At 39.9% G+C, this 16,855-nt stretch overlaps 1 protein-coding gene across 4 annotated transcripts in view; it reads right to left on the bottom strand.

Moving 5' to 3' along the window:
- The window catches only part of Patr-1 (Protein associated with topo II related - 1), a 308,440-nt gene that overhangs the window by 7,794 nt on the left and 283,791 nt on the right, over window positions 1-16,855 (bottom strand). The window contains exons 7-8 of one of the 4 annotated variants that reach the window (XM_067760229.1): window positions 5,656-5,750; window positions 741-924 (exon numbers count right to left, since the gene is read on the bottom strand). The exons of the other annotated variants lie outside the window; for them this stretch is intronic. Coding sequence (XP_067616330.1) covers window positions 756-924; window positions 5,656-5,750 — 264 coding nt within the window. The 3' untranslated portion in view covers window positions 741-755. Of the gene's footprint in view, window positions 1-740; window positions 925-5,655; window positions 5,751-16,855 lie in introns of those variants that run through there. 4 annotated transcript variants of the gene reach the window in all.

Genomic DNA, 16,855 nt, shown 5'->3' with positions numbered 1-16,855 from the left:
TACAGGTTTTATGCCGACTCCGAACGGCATCTGTAAGGCATATAGGTTTTCACTGAGAAGCTTTCCATGGCAGAAATAAACTCGGAGTGTTTGTCAATTCACTGCAAAGGGGCGACCCCGCTCTACAAACTTTTCTTCCAATAGGAATAAACCTGTTTCTAAATTTTTGATGTTGATTTGCACGGGAAGCGAACCCAGGATCTATGGTGTAGTTGGTGGAGCACGCCTCAGCCACACCACTTATAACAAGTGCTATACTTTCATTTCAATTAATGAATCAAGCTGCCATATTTTTTGAGATAAAGTACTTTCATACTTGTAGGTACTACTAAGGTGCAATTTGATAATTGAGGTAAAAGAACTGTGGTACTTTAAATTCGTTCTTATTTATGAAGTACTTGAAGCCTTGTACCTTTTTGGTATCAGTACAAGAATATAGGTGTGTGCAGGCCTGCTTCATATTACATCGAAAGTGCGAATATGATTTATATTGTCGACAAGCAGTCCAATTGAAAACACGACTTAACCACATTATCGAAGAAATACAAATGCGACGAAAGCATAGCAAAAAAACAGGATTGAAAATAATATGCATTATATATTGTTTTCGAAATAACCGATTCAATTAATTTCAATGCAATTATTTTAAATTGTCAGGATTTCTTAAATTTGTTAACTAGTTTTAGACCACTCATATCTACATTTATAACTGTCTACAATTTCCATTTATTATATCTGTAGCTATTTAGGTTATCTTATGCTTTGCTTCCGTATTCCAGTAGGGAATCCAGCTTTAGATCTTGGAAACGCCCAAAATGGTTCAGTAATGGTTGAATTGAATCTGACTCAATTTCAGCGCAAATGGTTTGGTTTTGAATGGTTGTATTCAACGACGTAGAAACTTTGTTCAGGAAATTACGCCAAATACACTGGTCGACGGCCAAAATTTACCAGAGACGCCGTTATGAAATTCGTATGTAAAACCACCCCCTGTTCATTTTTGATTCTGTGGTACCGTTTTTGAGATATTTGGAATTTACCGTTTTTCGAAAAAACCAAAAAGATGGCTCCCTTTAATTACGTATGTCTCACGAACGGGTCAAGCAATTGCAAGCAGAATCGGAAAGAATATAAAATTTGCTATAAATGCATCATACATTCTTTTTTGCTCAACGATATAGTTTTCGAGATATTAGCTTATCATTTCAGATTTTTATTTTTTTTATGAAAAAATATGAAAAAAATTACTCTTTGCGAGGGCAGCATTCCAAAACCACAACTTTTTTCCCGATATTTTATCTTTACGTTAAGCTCTGTTTAATTAGAAAAAAGATAAGCTATCATCGAATGCAAAACTACGTAACTTATACGCGATCAAATAAGAATACCCAGGTTGCGCAATTTCAACGTATACCTCAAAACGTATGTATGGTATAAAGAAGAGTAAAATATCTAGCTATGCTCTGTTTCTATTTAGTTAAAAGTTCAATTTATGAATGAAATTACCCATATTTTTAACTTTTTTTTTTATTTATTTATGTTTATACTATATTCTAACAATCTTTATCTTAATTTGATTTTACTATGTAGTCGAAATAATTATGTGTTCTACTTTGACGCTTATTCAGTTTAGGATCGGTTTCTCTTATGAGAAACCAGCAGTAATCACCAATCATTGCGATGTCCCAGAATCCTTGATATCGATTCTCAATTAGTTTTATTTGCTGATGAAACCTTTCGCCATGTTCGTCACTTTCGTCGCCAAGATTTGCCGGAAAAATGCTCAAATGTGAGTGCAGAAAGTGAATTTTTAAAGACATATTTACGCCTGGAAAGAAAATATTAGTTAGGTAAACAAGTTATAGAATTTTGGGAAATTAATTTTAATAAGCCTTTAATATTTACCCATTTTCTGCTCGTAGTTGGGGCTTTTGTGTCTACCGAGAAAAGAAGCAACGACCTTTTCAAAGGATTCCCACGCTGCTACCTCAACTGATGAGAGTAGTCCTTTGAATTGATTATTTTTGATCAACTTTTTTATTTGTGGTCCAACAAAAATACCTTCCTTTATCTTGGCTTGAGAAATATCTGGAAAAATTGTTTTCAAATAGTCGAATGCTTCGCCTTCTTTGTCAAAAGCTTTAACAAAGTTTTTAATGAGACCGAGCTTAATGTGTAATGGTGGAAGTATGATTTTCTCTTTCTTGACAAGAGGGGTGTATTTGATGTTATCCACACCAACGGTAAACTCGACTCTTTCCGGCCAATCCTTTCTGACGTAGTGGTCCTTACGATCTCGGCTATCCCACTTGCAGAGGAAGCAGCAGTGCTTGGTGTAGCCACTTTGTAGACCGCATAGCATTGCAACGACTTTGAGATCAGAACATATTTTCCAATCGTGCTCTTCATATCTGATAAATTTGAGTAGTTTTTGCATTTCCTCGTAGGTTTCCTTTGTATTTACTGCATGTGCGATCGGGACAGAAGGCTATTTGTTACCAATATAGCCTTCAAACTCAGTTTATTGCAGTCTATGAACAATCGCCACACTTTTGAATCATATGTTTGACCAAACTCTTTGAATAAACCAGGAATGTCGCTGCAGTAGCATATACTGTCTTTCTTGGTATAGTGTTTGGAAAATGGTTTGTGACGAGTTCTACAATATATCACCTTAACATCGGATGACACAAATTTAAATAGTTGCATACGATAAGTGTGGATCTCGGCCTTTTCCTCGGATAGTTCCAAATCTCTTATCCAATCATTAAGTTGTGCTTGTGACAGAACGTTTCTCTCGTTTCGCATGCGAAATTCAGTACAACTTGATTCCTCGCACTCAGATATTACTGTTGACAATGGAACTGGATCCACAACTTCCGTTGAATGTAGTACTGGTAATGTCACTGTAGGTACGCTGGCATAGCTTACTCTTCTTGATCTTCCAACGCCAAGTACTTTTGTTTGACAAATATAACACTCTATTGAATGGCAAGTAGGTTCTCTCCATATCATTGGTGTATCAAATTTTATTTGTTGTCCTGATTCCGACTGAATCAATTCTACTCGACACGATGTACACAAAGTGTTCGGTGTCCATGGTTTTTCAGCATTTTTAGGCTCAATGCCAAAATACTTGAAGTATAAAGTTTTGATATGATCTGAGAACACTCGTCGTCGCCTTATGATAGTATATTGGCCACACATGAAACAGAACATATCCGGATCGTTATTACACTCAAATTCTCGCGTCCTTTTACTCATTTTATTTTTTTTTTTAATAAATCACGGGTTTGAAAATTTACTTATGAACTGAACTATCTCCGGCGAGCTTTGCAGATGTTATGAAGTTTCAAGGCGCATTAATTCATATTTATACTCGGAACAAGAATAAAATTGAAAAAATTAAATCTTACCTAGACAGAAAGGTTCCTTTTTATACGAAGCCGGGAAAAGAAAATACTACCTGCTTTAGATGTAGGCTTTAAAAATTTTCTGTGTCTTATAATTTTGAAAATCTACCTGCATACTTACCCATAAGTGACGGAAATACATGTTTATAACTACATGCCTACAGCAGGTTTCGAACCCAACCACTCTTCCTTTCGATGCAACCACTCTACCTACTATAAAACAATTCGAGTATAAAAAGTACTATTTGATTTATTTAAGGAAAAAGTATTATCACTGTTATGGTGTTATTCGTTTATCCGGATAATATCCCATTTGCACTTTATACCTTTAATATATTGTAACGAATTTACTTGCAAATCCTCTTATTTGCAATCCTCTGCTAAGTTCGAATCACTAAACTGTTGAATAAATAACTACAATTTGTAATAATGCAAAATGGCCTTTATTAAAGTACTTCACAATAACACTCAAACTGTGCAACAAATATCTTGCTTAATAACCAAACTGATTGATAGCTCAAATGAAACTCTACTATTCAAAATAATACTGCTCTTGCTCGCTAGATAGCGTCTTAGTCGAAACTGCTTGACAACTCAAATCAAACTGAATTTCAGCGCCTCTACAATTGTAGCCTTTTTATACTCTTTGATTTCAACCTTCGCATCTTGTAGGCGCTTCCAGAATATACTAGTCCAGCAGCTCCCAAACTTCTCCGCTGTATCTACAATTGCACAATTTTATAGTTTTTCTCATTGCATACTTATAGGAGTATCTCAGTTATATGCATGTGTTTGTGCATTGACTCTCCGCTGCTCGTATACGTACATGGTACATATGTGTAGACGCAATTATTGTTTCGTTTATGTAGATACATAATGATTGATCTATGGATGTGAATTCACGTCACTGCTTAGCATCGGCTTAGAGATGGCAACACTCCTTAGTTTTGCTAATATTCGTAACAATATGTACATATGTATACATACATTGAAGTTGCGCAACCTGGGTATTTTTATTTGATCGCTTATAACTTATGTACTTTTGCATCGATTTCCTTCGATGATAGCTTATCTTTTTTCTAATTAAACAGAGCTTTACGTAAAGAACAAATATCTGGAAAAAAAGTTGTGGTTTTGGAATGCTGCCCTCGCAAAGAGTAATTTTTTTTATATTTTTTCATAACAATTGTTTTTGTTTTTATCGGCCTATTGATAAATCATTCAAGATTCGAATCGAGCACAAGGCCAGAACAATAATTTTTTTTCTAATGATAATTATTGTTATTTTTTAATTTTTCTAAATTTGAAAAATTGTATTTTCTTTTTGGAACAGTAAGTAGAAAATTTTTCAGACAACCTGCCATAGCTGCGCAGATAGATCCATTTCGAAGGGTGCTAAGCCTTCATCATCAGTACGCTTTAGCCATGCTGCGCTAACCATTTAGCTATACAGCGGTGGTTTGTTTGACTGGCAAATTTGCTACTTCTATTCCTTTTTACCAACTATATTTATTCAGTGTTGCGCCATCTGGTGCAAATCACTGATAATGCTGGATTTTTGTTTATTGTCAATTACTTTGTTTGACATTCCCAAGTGCTCATGGTTTATTAACAAAAATCCAGCATTATCAGTGATTTGCACCAGATGGCGCAACACTGAATAAATATAGTTGGTAAAAAGGAATAGAAGTAGCAAATTTGCCAGTCAAGCAAACCACCGCTGTATAGCTAAATGGTTAGCGCAGCATGCCTAAAGCGTACTGATGATGAAGGCTTAGCACCCTTCGAAATGGATCTATCTGCGCAGCTATGGCAGGTTACCTGAAAATTTTTCTACTTACTATTCCAAAAACAAAATACAATTTTTCAATTTTAGAAAAATTAAAAAATAACAATAATTATCATTAGAAAAAAAAATTATTGTTCTGGCCTTGAGCTCAATTCGAACCTTGAATTTTTTCATAAAAAAAAAAGAAAAATCTGAAATTATAAGCTAATATCTCGAAAACTATCTGGTGGAGCAAATTAAAATGTATGACGCATTTATAGCAAATTTTATATTCTTTCCGATTCTGTAAAACTTTTTGCAATTGCCATTTTAACGGTAAATTCCAAATATCTCAAAAACGGTACCATAGAATCAAAAATGAACTCCATTTTCGAAATCAGGGGGTGACTTTACATTCGAATTTCATAACGGCGTTTCTGGTAAAGGGAAAAAGTTGAAATTCGTGGTACAGTGTTATCTTTATTAGATTCAGTATACGTAATATCTGTGCATGAAGAATAAATGTGCTCCGCGCGTAACATAAGGAAAACTAGAGATGAAATTCCAAACTGTAAATAGACATTTTTTAAATAAGTTTTTATCTGTTCCGTATTTGTTAAGTTTGTATAAATATAAATTGATATGTATAATGCTAGAAGTAAAAATACTTACTTGAAGATATTTTCCGCCTTACAAAGCGAATGTACGAAAAAAGAGACAGATGTTTTTATTTATGCCAAGGCAACTGTTCTTAAAAAAATACTAGCGGATTTTATACCTGGAGCATACTGATTTAGGCAAAAAGTTTCAGTTCAGAACAATTATTGCTCATGAATTTGTCCTGGTTTTCCTATCTCGGCATCCAAGTAATCGCAAAACCTCTGATATTTCGAAATTTTAAAATCATGTGCTAATATCCATACTCATATACAAGGTTGTATGGCCATGGGCCACCTATAGCCTCTGATAACAATTGAAATTCACTTTGTGAAATTGGTTTTAATCGGACTAACGTTCGTTCTATTTCAAAAAAATTTAGATATAACTATTTACAACTTTTGGTAGACTATACACAGAGGGCGGGGGTTGGTGTGGTGGGATGGGGTTGTGATCCCCTGATCTTAAAAGCAACACCACCACCCGCAGGAGGCTTATAGTTTCATCACAATTTAATATTAAAGTTACAAAAAAAAAACGCAAGAAAACGCAGTGAATTGAGCAAGTCTGGTGCTACCAGACATAAAAATATTGTAACGAATTTAGAGCAATTCCGCTTATTTTACACCTTCTACTAACGTTCGTATCGCTAAATTGTTGAATAAATAACTCCAATACTCAATAATGCAAAATGGTCTGTATTAGACTACTTTGAAAGTACTTCACAATAACACTTATACTTCGCAACTGATAGCGTGCTTAAATCAAACTGATTCCATGATTGCTCAGCTTGCGCTCTTATATACTCTTCGGTTTCCTCGTTCGCATACTTCTAGACGTTTCTTCTTCTAGAATTTACCAGTTCGCTGAAGATTGCATACTTTTGTGAGTATCTCAGTGTGAGTATGTCAGTATATTTTGCTGATGATTGCACACATTTGTGAGTACCTCTCCGCTGTTGTATGTACATATGTGTAGACATAATGATTGATTTGTTTATGTAGATACAAGTGACTGCTTAGTATCGGCTTAGAGATGATAGTATGCCTTAGTGTTGCTAATATTCATCACACTGCCCTCCACCTAAGTCTGATCGTCGCGATCTAACCGCTGCTCGTATCTCCAAATTTCGTGGTTTCCCAAAGGTTTGTATGTGGTAGATGGTATCACTGAGCCTCTTCAAAACTTTGTATGCGCCTTCCCAACCTTTCCGCCGGTGAGGGTTGTATAAGAGTACCAAATCTCCCTCCAAGAAACCTTCCAAATTTTTGTTCTCGTCGTACCTGTGTTTCATCTTACTACTCATTACCCCGGGCCGTTCCCTCACACTCTGTTCTTTGGCCAATGAAGAACTACTTCGCAGAGCTTGATCGTGACAGATTGACTTTGCATCATCAGTATCGTCTTGACGTTTAGCAACAGTAGTGCTTGCTTGAAACCACCCTTGTATATTTTCTGGGAAATTCCCTCGTTCGCTTTAGTGCATCCATTAGGGTTTGTCAATGCCAATGTTTTTCTCGCGAGTACCTTGGGTTTTGATTTGTTTGGCTCATTCATTCGACCAACCTTTGCCCGCTTTACTTTCTTTGACTTTTGTGGTCTCTGTTGAATCTCCTCCACCAGTACTCGCATACTGCTGAAACCTTTCTCCAAACTGAAGTTAAGTGGTATATCCTGGTTCTTATAGCGCATAATCCTTCTCTGCATGTCGATTCTTATGTCGTGGTCAACTAAGAAGTCCACTCCCAATATGACTTCATCGACGATCTCCGCCACAACGAATTTGTGTAGAATCGTGACCTTTCCAATTAAGACCTCACATACCACTTCTCCTTGGACTTGGTTATACTCACATTCCCTCTGACACTAAGACTGCTTGATTTCCTTCCAATTTGCGACACAGATATCACAGGGCATTCAATAGCTGGAGCTAGCTCTCGATCTCTACATCTGACTCGCTCTTGCTCATCCCCTCCAGTTTTGTTATTAAGACCACCCATGCTGTTGAAACCACTAGGATCAAGATCGCAATGACGTGCAATGTGACCGGGCTTCCCGCATTTAAAGCATTTGATAACTCTTTCTCTCCGCTTTTGCGATCTTTCCAGCGCCTCCAATATTGTGTTGTCTGGCCTTTCCACTTCCACACGGCGTGCTTTGAAAACTGGTTTACACAGAAGCGACGCTGTTTTCTGAGTCAGTGCATGGGATACTGTTTCAGCAAATGTTTGCTTTGGGCTTGCGTATGTAGCTTGCTTTGTTTCCACGTCCCTTATGCCATTTATAAAGCTCTGGATTTTTACCCCCTCGATATATTCCACGGGTGCGTCCGCATTTGCTAGATGGACCAGCCTATCGACATCCCACGCAAACTCCTGCATAGTCTCATTCGCTTTTTGGTAGCGGTTTTGCAAATCGCCTCTCTAGAGCGCTCATCAATGTTTCGTAGTTGTTCCGCTCTCCCTCGGGAATAGCCTGTAGGATTTCAGCAGCAGATCCTTTCAATGCCACGAATAGTGCAGCAACATTATCTTCAGCACTCCAGTTGTTCACTGCTGCGGTCTTCTCAAAGTGAATCTTAAATACTTACCTGGAAAGGAACAGAACCGTCAAAGGATGGTGTTTTTACCTTTGGATTACTCGCTGGAACATCTGGACGATTTAGTTGCAACTGCTTCATTCGACCTTTCAACGCTTCTATCTCGGCATCAATTTTGTCCTCGAGTTGTAAAATTTTTGCACCCTGCTCTTTTCCAGTTTCGCAAAGGGCTGCGATGATACCTGTTCCGAAATTTGTGCCGACATTTCAGATATACGTGCCTCTTGCGCTTCCAGTTGAGATGCCTTCTGATGTGATGTCTTCTGTTCCTCTAATTGTGCTTCAATCTTCGATGTTATTCGTGTCTCCTGTGATTCCAGTTGCGATGACATGTTGGTGGATATTTGTGATGACATTTCTGTTATACGCGTTTCTTGTGGTTCCATCTTGGATGTTACTGTCGATGTTTGTGCAGATATTGCAGCCAAAATCGTGTTCAAGTCTGTGCTCGTAACTGTCTGCGATGTTTCATTTTTCTCTTCAATTTTTGTTGTCTCCTCGCCATCAAGATGAAAGACATACTCTACCACGTTAATTCCCTCTAATTCCGTTGCCTCTGGTAGTCGTGCCTGAAGTTCGAGTTTATTGCCGCTTGTATTCAATCCACGGCTCTCCAACTCCTTCAGTTGCTGGATCTTCAATTCACTTCACTTTGCCATGTCCAAGTTGTATTCGAAGTCTTCGGAATTTATTCAACAATTCCTCTTCTGACACCAATTGTAATGAATTTAGAGCAATTCCGCTTATTTTACATCTTCTACTAACGTTCGTCCCGCTAAATTGTTGAATAAATAAATCCAATATTCAATAATGCAAAATGGTCTTTATTAGACTAATTTGAAAGAAAGAATAACACTTATACTTCGCAATTGATAGCGTGCTTAAATCAAACTGATTCCATGATTGCTCAGCTTGTGCTCTTTTATACTCTTCACGTTTCCTCCTTCGCATACTTCTAGACATTTCTTCTTCTAGAATTTACTAGTTCGCTGAAGATTGCATACATTTGTGAGTATCTCAGTGTGAGTATGTCAGTATACTTTGCTGATGATTGCATACTTTTGTGAGTACCTCACCGCTGCTGTATGTATATATGTGTAGACTAATGATTGATTTGTTTATGTAGATACAAATGACTGCTTAGTATCGGCTTAGAGATGATAGTATGCCTTAGTGTTGCTAATATTCGTCACAATATGTATGAATTAAAAACGACTCAATTTTAGTCGGGCGATTTTTTATTCCAAATTTTCTATTGTTTTATGAATCAAACGCAATAAATAAAAAAAAAAAAAACATGCGCCGCAGCGAAAATTTGGAATAAAAAATCGCGCGATACAGCAACGTACAGCTGTTCGTGGAGAAACAGTCAGTTCTAAGGTCGATACCAGCGGCTGGAAGTGTCTGACCTTGCGACTTATTAATGGTGACAGAAAAACACGCGCTCACGGGAAATTACACGCGTTTGAACTGAAAAGGAAACTTGTTTGGAATAATGGGTATGTGGGAAGCCAGGCCGCGGACCTGAGCTCTCCATTACGGCGGTCATATATGTCGCTGATATGGCGCTGGATCCACAGCCACTCCTCCCGGGAGATGGCACCATCCAAGACACCGAAGTTGATGGAGCCCGCTCATCTAACGGTTTCGTTAAACGCGAGTGTGTCCCCACCTCCTCTGGCCGTTCTGGTCGTTGAGGCATTCCTCTCATCAGACCTTTGTAGCTTCCTAGCCTCCAAACCCTGCTCCTCACCCGCATCGTTCGACACCGGTGAGTGATCGTCCCCAGCTACGACGCTCCCGGCAAACTCCAGGGTCCGGGAATGCTTCTCAGAAATCTGAGCTGCATCCCTTCCACGCTCCAGGATCTTCTCGGCAAAGCACCGATCACACAGAGCTTTCCTTCGCGGCGTCGATCGCCTACCTTTCCGTCTATACTTCGACAGCAGGACTCCCACTGGGAAAGCTGCTCGCGATAGGGCCTCCTTACTGGTGCTTGGCTGGTTCGTCGCATTCGCCGGACCTCCTCTGGCCGTTTTGGTCGTTGAGGTATTCCTCTCATCCGACCTTTGTTGCTTAGGTGAATGATCGTCCCCAGCTACGACGCTCCTGTCGGACGCTATGTCCGCGAGAGCGTAAATGGAGACGGCCTCGCGTTTATCATGCACCACACTGTGCAATATCATATATTTGATCCCGACATGGACCGCAGGGACAGTATCTTGGAACGTCAAGGATTATCTGTCCGGTCGGGCGATGCAAATCTAGAAATCATCAACATCTACATCCCTCCTGCCACCTGTTGCCCCAGTGGATACCGCCCTGATATCAGCGGCGTACTCACTGGAAACAATCGCACTATCTTAGGCGATTTCAATGCCCATCACGATCTATGGCATTCAAACTTGCGGGTGGATAGTAGGCGTGAGATGTTAGCGGATCAAATAGAAGAAACGAAGTTCTGCACTATAAACGGAGACGCCCCCACACGTATGATAGGAAGCTGTCACAAATAGCCGGATATTTCAATCGTGAGCGCAGAACTCGTCAACTGCGTCAACTGGCAGCCGATGGTAACACTGGCATCCGACCACCTGCCTATACTAATTTCGCTCGAGCTTCCCGCCGACTTCATCACATTTCATTCCCGCCGGTATAATTCCCGAAATTCGGCCCCACTTCCCGGCGGAGGCCGCAATTTTAGCGAGAGAAAGTGACCTTATAAGACAGCTCGATCCCGGCGACCCCCAAATAAGGGATATAAACCAACGCATCAGATTGCTTGTGGATGAACACATGCGGGCCAAAAGGGAGGAGCACCTAAGCGGTTGTAACCTCTCTGCCGGTGTAGGTAAACTTTGGTCCACTGTGAAATCACTATCGAATCCGTCTAGGCACAATGAAAAAGTTTCTATCGCCTTTGGCGACAAAGTGCTGTCGGATGCGAAAAAATGCGCGAGCGCTTTCTGCAGACAATACATAATGCATTCTACGGTCGAGTAAAATAGACGGAGGGCCAACAGACACGCACGTAAACATAAGTTCAACGCGTCACCAATTACCATCACCACCAAAGAGGTTGAGGATGCCATCGGTCATGCTAAACCATCCAAAGCAGTGGGCCCAGACGGCATAGCCATGCCGATGCTTAAAAGCCTAGGAAAAGAGGGTTTCAAATATTTAGCACATGTCCTCAACCTGTCCCTTTCCACCTTTGTCATACCCGAAAAATGGAAAATGGCCAAGGTGGTCCCGCTACTAAAGCCTGGGAAACCAGCTAACATAGGAGTCATATCGCCCGATATCTCTCCTATCGCCAGTAGCGAAGACGCTTGAAGCCATTTTGCTCCCCCACTTCAAAGCAAATTTGCAGCTAGCCTGTCATCAGCATGGCTTTAGAAAACTCCATAGCACCACCACCGCGCTAAATGCCATTACCACCCAGATAAATTGTGGTTTAAATCAGAAGCCCCACCATAGAACAGTACTCGTAGCGCAAGACCTATCAAAAGCTTTTGATACGGTCAACTATGGCACGTTACTGTAAGACTTGGAAGGGTCTACCCTTCTCCCATGTCTTAAAAGGTGAACCGCAAATTATCTGGGTAGTCGGCAGGCATCGGTGCAATTCAGAAACGAAATATCAAAGCCAAGAAGAATTAGACAAGGGGTGCCTCAGGGTGGTGTCCTATCCCCACTTTTGTTTAAGCAAGTGAGAACATTCGAATTGTGCGGTCGTGTTTTTAATTGCTCCGCCTTTCTGCATTATATTTAATGTGCATTATTTATATTATGTTTGTGTTTCGCTGCAGTGGATAATAATCAATTCGAGATTCTGACTCTAACACCAAAAACTTGGTTTGAACTGTTCAAATTGTGTATCAAGAAATAATAAATACATTTCAATTTTTTCCGGTTTTGATTTCATTTAAAATGACTTGTTGTTGTGGGCAGAGAGTGGATCGCCAAAAGCCAAAAGTTGAGTGCTCCAAATGCAACGAGTTCTTTCACCTTCATTGTGTTGGTATTCAGCAGACAGATCTTGACTATCTATTAAGCACAAACACCCCGTTTTTCTGCAATGAGTGTAAAGCCTTGCGCCGTAAATCCCTTCATTCCCCTCTTGCTGCTACAGACGTGAGTGCTAACCAGCAAGGCAAAAGTAAACAAATATTTACTGAGCAATCGCTTGTTTTGGCGGGAGAAGAACTTGCCGAAATTAAACTACTTAACGCCGAACTATTGTCAGCTGTTAGTGCTTTGCAAGAAAACAATAGATGTTTGAGAGGAGATGTTGACACTCTTCAAGATGTTGACACTCTCAAGCTCAACTGTGTCTAACTTGGCTATTTTCTCTGATGACTGCATCGCAGCCTTTCAGTCAGGATGTCAAGTTGACACAGTGTATACTGACTTTTCTAAAGCATTTGATCGGATTGCACATTCAATTCTGACTAAAAAACTAGCCCTGATGGGATTCCATTCTGTCTTCCTGAGATGGATTGAATCCTACTTATATAATCGTCACTGTATGGTGGTGGTTGACAATGTTAGGTCTCTCCCGTTCGTCGCCTGCTCCGGTGTTCCACAAGGAAGCATTCTGGGCCCAATTTTCTTTGTCTTGTTTATCAATGACATTTGCTCTTGCTTTTCTACAGTAAGATATCTGCTGTACGCGGATGACCTTAAAATATATTCTATAATCAATAGCCTTCATGATTCCGAATTGATGCAATTAGATTTGGATAAATTAAGTAACTGGTGTAAAAATAATCGGCTAACACTCAACATAAGTAAGTGTTTTCATATTACTTTTTCGAAACGTATGAATATCTTTGATACCTCATATCATATATCTAATACGCCTTTGTCGCGGGTAAGTGAAATTAAGGACTTAGGAGTAATTTTCGACTCGAAATTTACTTTTGCAAGCCATATTAACCTTTGCATTTCAAAATCGTATGCCATGCTGGCCTTTGTTAGGCGTCATAGCTCGGATTTTGCCGACCCTTATACACTTAAGCAGTTATTTTCGGCATTTGTGCGTTCCAAGCTTGAGTATGCCTGCTTCATTTGGTCGCCATACTACAGTTGCCATATTGTAAGAATTGAACACATCCAAAAGGTATTTTTAAAATTTGCATTACGCAACTTACGTTTCTCGGAGCCTATTCCGACTTATGAAGCGCGATACTTATTGATTAGTTTAAAATCAATGCAGAGCAGGAGAACAATTTTGTCGCTGTCATTCATTTTTTATTTGTTTCGGGGTGTTGTTGATTGTCCCGTGCTCCTTTAAAGGATTCTAATAAACATTCCAGCTAGAGCTCTGCGTAGCTCGGAGTTCTTCCATGTTGGTATTTCTAAAGCTCTTTATGTGAAAAATGCTCCAATTACTAGAGCTTTAATTGAGTTCAACAGAATTACTAGATTTATCGAGGTAGATTTTTCAGGTTCGAAAGATCGCTTTTCAAGTTCTTTAACAACTCTTTATAAATAAAGTATTTGAAGTGTTAGTATTATTGTTTAATAAATATATATATGTCTAAATAGCCTATAAGATTTGTATGCTGATTGGCTTAAATAAATAAATAATAAATAAATAAATAATAATAAATAATAATTTCTACATATCAAAACTACCTTCGCCACCAGACGGAGTTACTATCGTTTCTTACGCCGATGAATGCACAATAATGGCCAAAGGCCCAGGCCCAAAAATCGATGAGCTTTGCAACAGAACAAACGGCTACCTCCCTGATCTCTCCAGTTTTTTCGCCACGCGAAACGTGGCATTATCACCGACTAAATCATCCGCGACCCTATTTACAACTTGGACGTCCCAAATGTCGACCATTTTGAACATCCACGTCGATGGCATTACGCTACCGACTGTCCTACAACCCAAAATATTGGGTGTGACGTTTGATCATGATCTACATTTTGGTGAGCACGCAGCCGCAATTTTTCCGAAAATCCAGAGCCGTAATAAAATCCTCAAATCCCTTGCTGGCAGTACTTGGGGAAAAGACGAATAAACGCTCATTACCACATACAAATTGGCCAGCCGTTTGCGTGCTACGCGTCCCCTATATGGTCGCTAAGCCTAAAAAATACCCACTGGAAGAAGCTACAGGCCTGCCAAAATACTGCGCTCAGAACCGCCACGGGCTGTCTTCTTATGTCCCCAGAATACCATCTTCATAATGAGGCGAGAAAACTCCCCATCAGGGAGAGAAATGAGATGCTAACCAAACAGTTCCTGTTGAATACCCAGAAACCTGGGCTTCCCAACAGAAATCTGATTGATGAGCCAGCACCGCCTAGGGACTTAAGGAGTCATCTCCGTAAGCATTTTGAGGAAATACGGCACCTAAGAACTCAGCCGTATGAAGCAAAAAAACACAAGCAGGACCTTGGTGAACTCCACAAACAGGCGTCCGACCTTTATGCCGGGAATTGCCCGGTGAATCCAGTACTCGGAGAACAGTACCCAAAACTTGCGGAAGAGGAACGCATGCTCCCCAGGGAAACGCGAGTCACTCTGGCTCAACTTCGTTCTGGATACTGTAACAGGTTAAAGTCTTACATATCCAGAATCAACCCCGACATACAAAATGTATGCCCCGCTTGCAATGTGTCCCCGCATAACACCAACCATCTCTTTAATTGTAATGTGGAACCAACGCCTCTAACACCCCTTTCAAAACAGCAACCACCCCTGTCGAAACAGCAAGTTTCCTTGGACTCCCGTTAGAGGATATTGATGACAATTTGTGATCGGTCGCAGCTATTAGGTGGGGCGAAAAATTGCTACAACAACAACAACAACGCTCCTGGCAAACTCCAGGGTCCGGGCATGCTTCTCAGAAATCTGATTTGCATCCCTTCCACGCTCCAGGATCTTCTCGGCAAAGCGCCGATCACACAGAGCTTTCCTTCGCGGCGTCGATCGCCTACCTTTCCGGCCAGACTTCGACACCAGGACTCCCACTGGGAAAGCTCCTCGCGACAGGGCCTCCTTACTGGTGCTTGGCTGGTTCATCGCATTCGCCGGACCTCCTGGACCTACGGGGTTTGAACGAAGACCCCTGCGCTAATCCGTCGGATCAACCCTTTTTCTCCGCCGAGAGTTTCCCCGGCTACCAGTGACCTGTTTCGGAGCGCTTTCCGTCCGTGACCTTGGTTGGCTAGTGGTCGATTTCGGAATTTTTATTTATTTTATTTATTTATTTATTTTATTTATTTATTTAAATTAAGTCTACAGTACAGGATACCTTACAGACTAGAATAATGTAAAATAATCTCACGCAAATGAGAAGAAGTATGTATTGTAATTGATTGTAATATCTTATAGACAAATTGAATTTAGAATTCTTACAAAATCCGATTTTGATAGTGCAAAGTCAAGCTTGGTTGATGAAGAGAACAGAGCATTTAATTCTCTTAGTGTACGAGCAATAGGCGCGTTGCTAGCATATGTTGTTCTAAAGTTTTCCAAATAAAAAGGGTAGAACTTACGAAGATTTATCTGAGGAATATTAAAACTAATCCGCTCAAGTAACATTGGGCAATCAATAATGCCATTAATAACATTGAAAGCAAAGAAAAGCGAGAGAACTTTCCTTCGTTTTTCCAGCGAATCCAAATTAATTAGCAAACGCCGAGAATCGTAGGGTGGGACAGGCTCATCAAACCTTAGGGGACGTAGAGCGTGTTTTAGAAAGACCTTTTGAACTCGTTCTATTCTACTTATCGAGAGTTGATCATATGGTCTCCAAATGAAAACAGCATACTCTAAGTGTGATCGAACAAGAGAGGTACATAGTTGCTTAAACGTATAGGGATCAGAAAACTCCGTGGAGTTGCGACGAATGAAGCCGAGAACGGAATACGACTTTGAGAGTATTAAGTTTATGTGACCGTTGAAAGTAAGCTTAACATCAAATACCACTCCCAAGTCCTTAAACTCTGTTACTTTTTGCAGCACATCATTAGCAATCCGATACGATGTATCGAGGATGCTTAGACGCCTGCAATATGTCAAATGAAAACATTTCTTTATGTTAAAGGAGAGGCGTGACGTGTGAGAACATCTATGAAGATTATCCAAATCGATCTGCAGATTAAAGTCATCTGATGTGTCACGAACATTCGAAAAAATTTTTAAATCGTCAGCATAGAGCAAAAATTTTGAGTGCGAAAAGCATTCACTAATGTCATTAATAAAGATTATAAAAAGGAGCGGACCTAGAATGCTTCCTTGAGGAACGCCTGAAGAGGAAACAAAAGGGTTCGAGAGTGCACCATCAATGGTAACTACGCAACTTCTACCGGTTAGGTAAGATTTGAGCCATAATAAAAAAGATGAATGGAATCCAAGGCATACCAATTTATGTAATAGAATCGTATGAGAGA

Source organism: Eurosta solidaginis, chromosome 1, assembly GCF_040869045.1.
Source record: "Eurosta solidaginis isolate ZX-2024a chromosome 1, ASM4086904v1, whole genome shotgun sequence".
NCBI classification, from domain to species: domain Eukaryota; kingdom Metazoa; phylum Arthropoda; class Insecta; order Diptera; family Tephritidae; genus Eurosta; species Eurosta solidaginis.
Note: the sequence above shows the minus strand (reverse complement) of the source record. Positions and strands in the feature narration are given on the sequence as shown.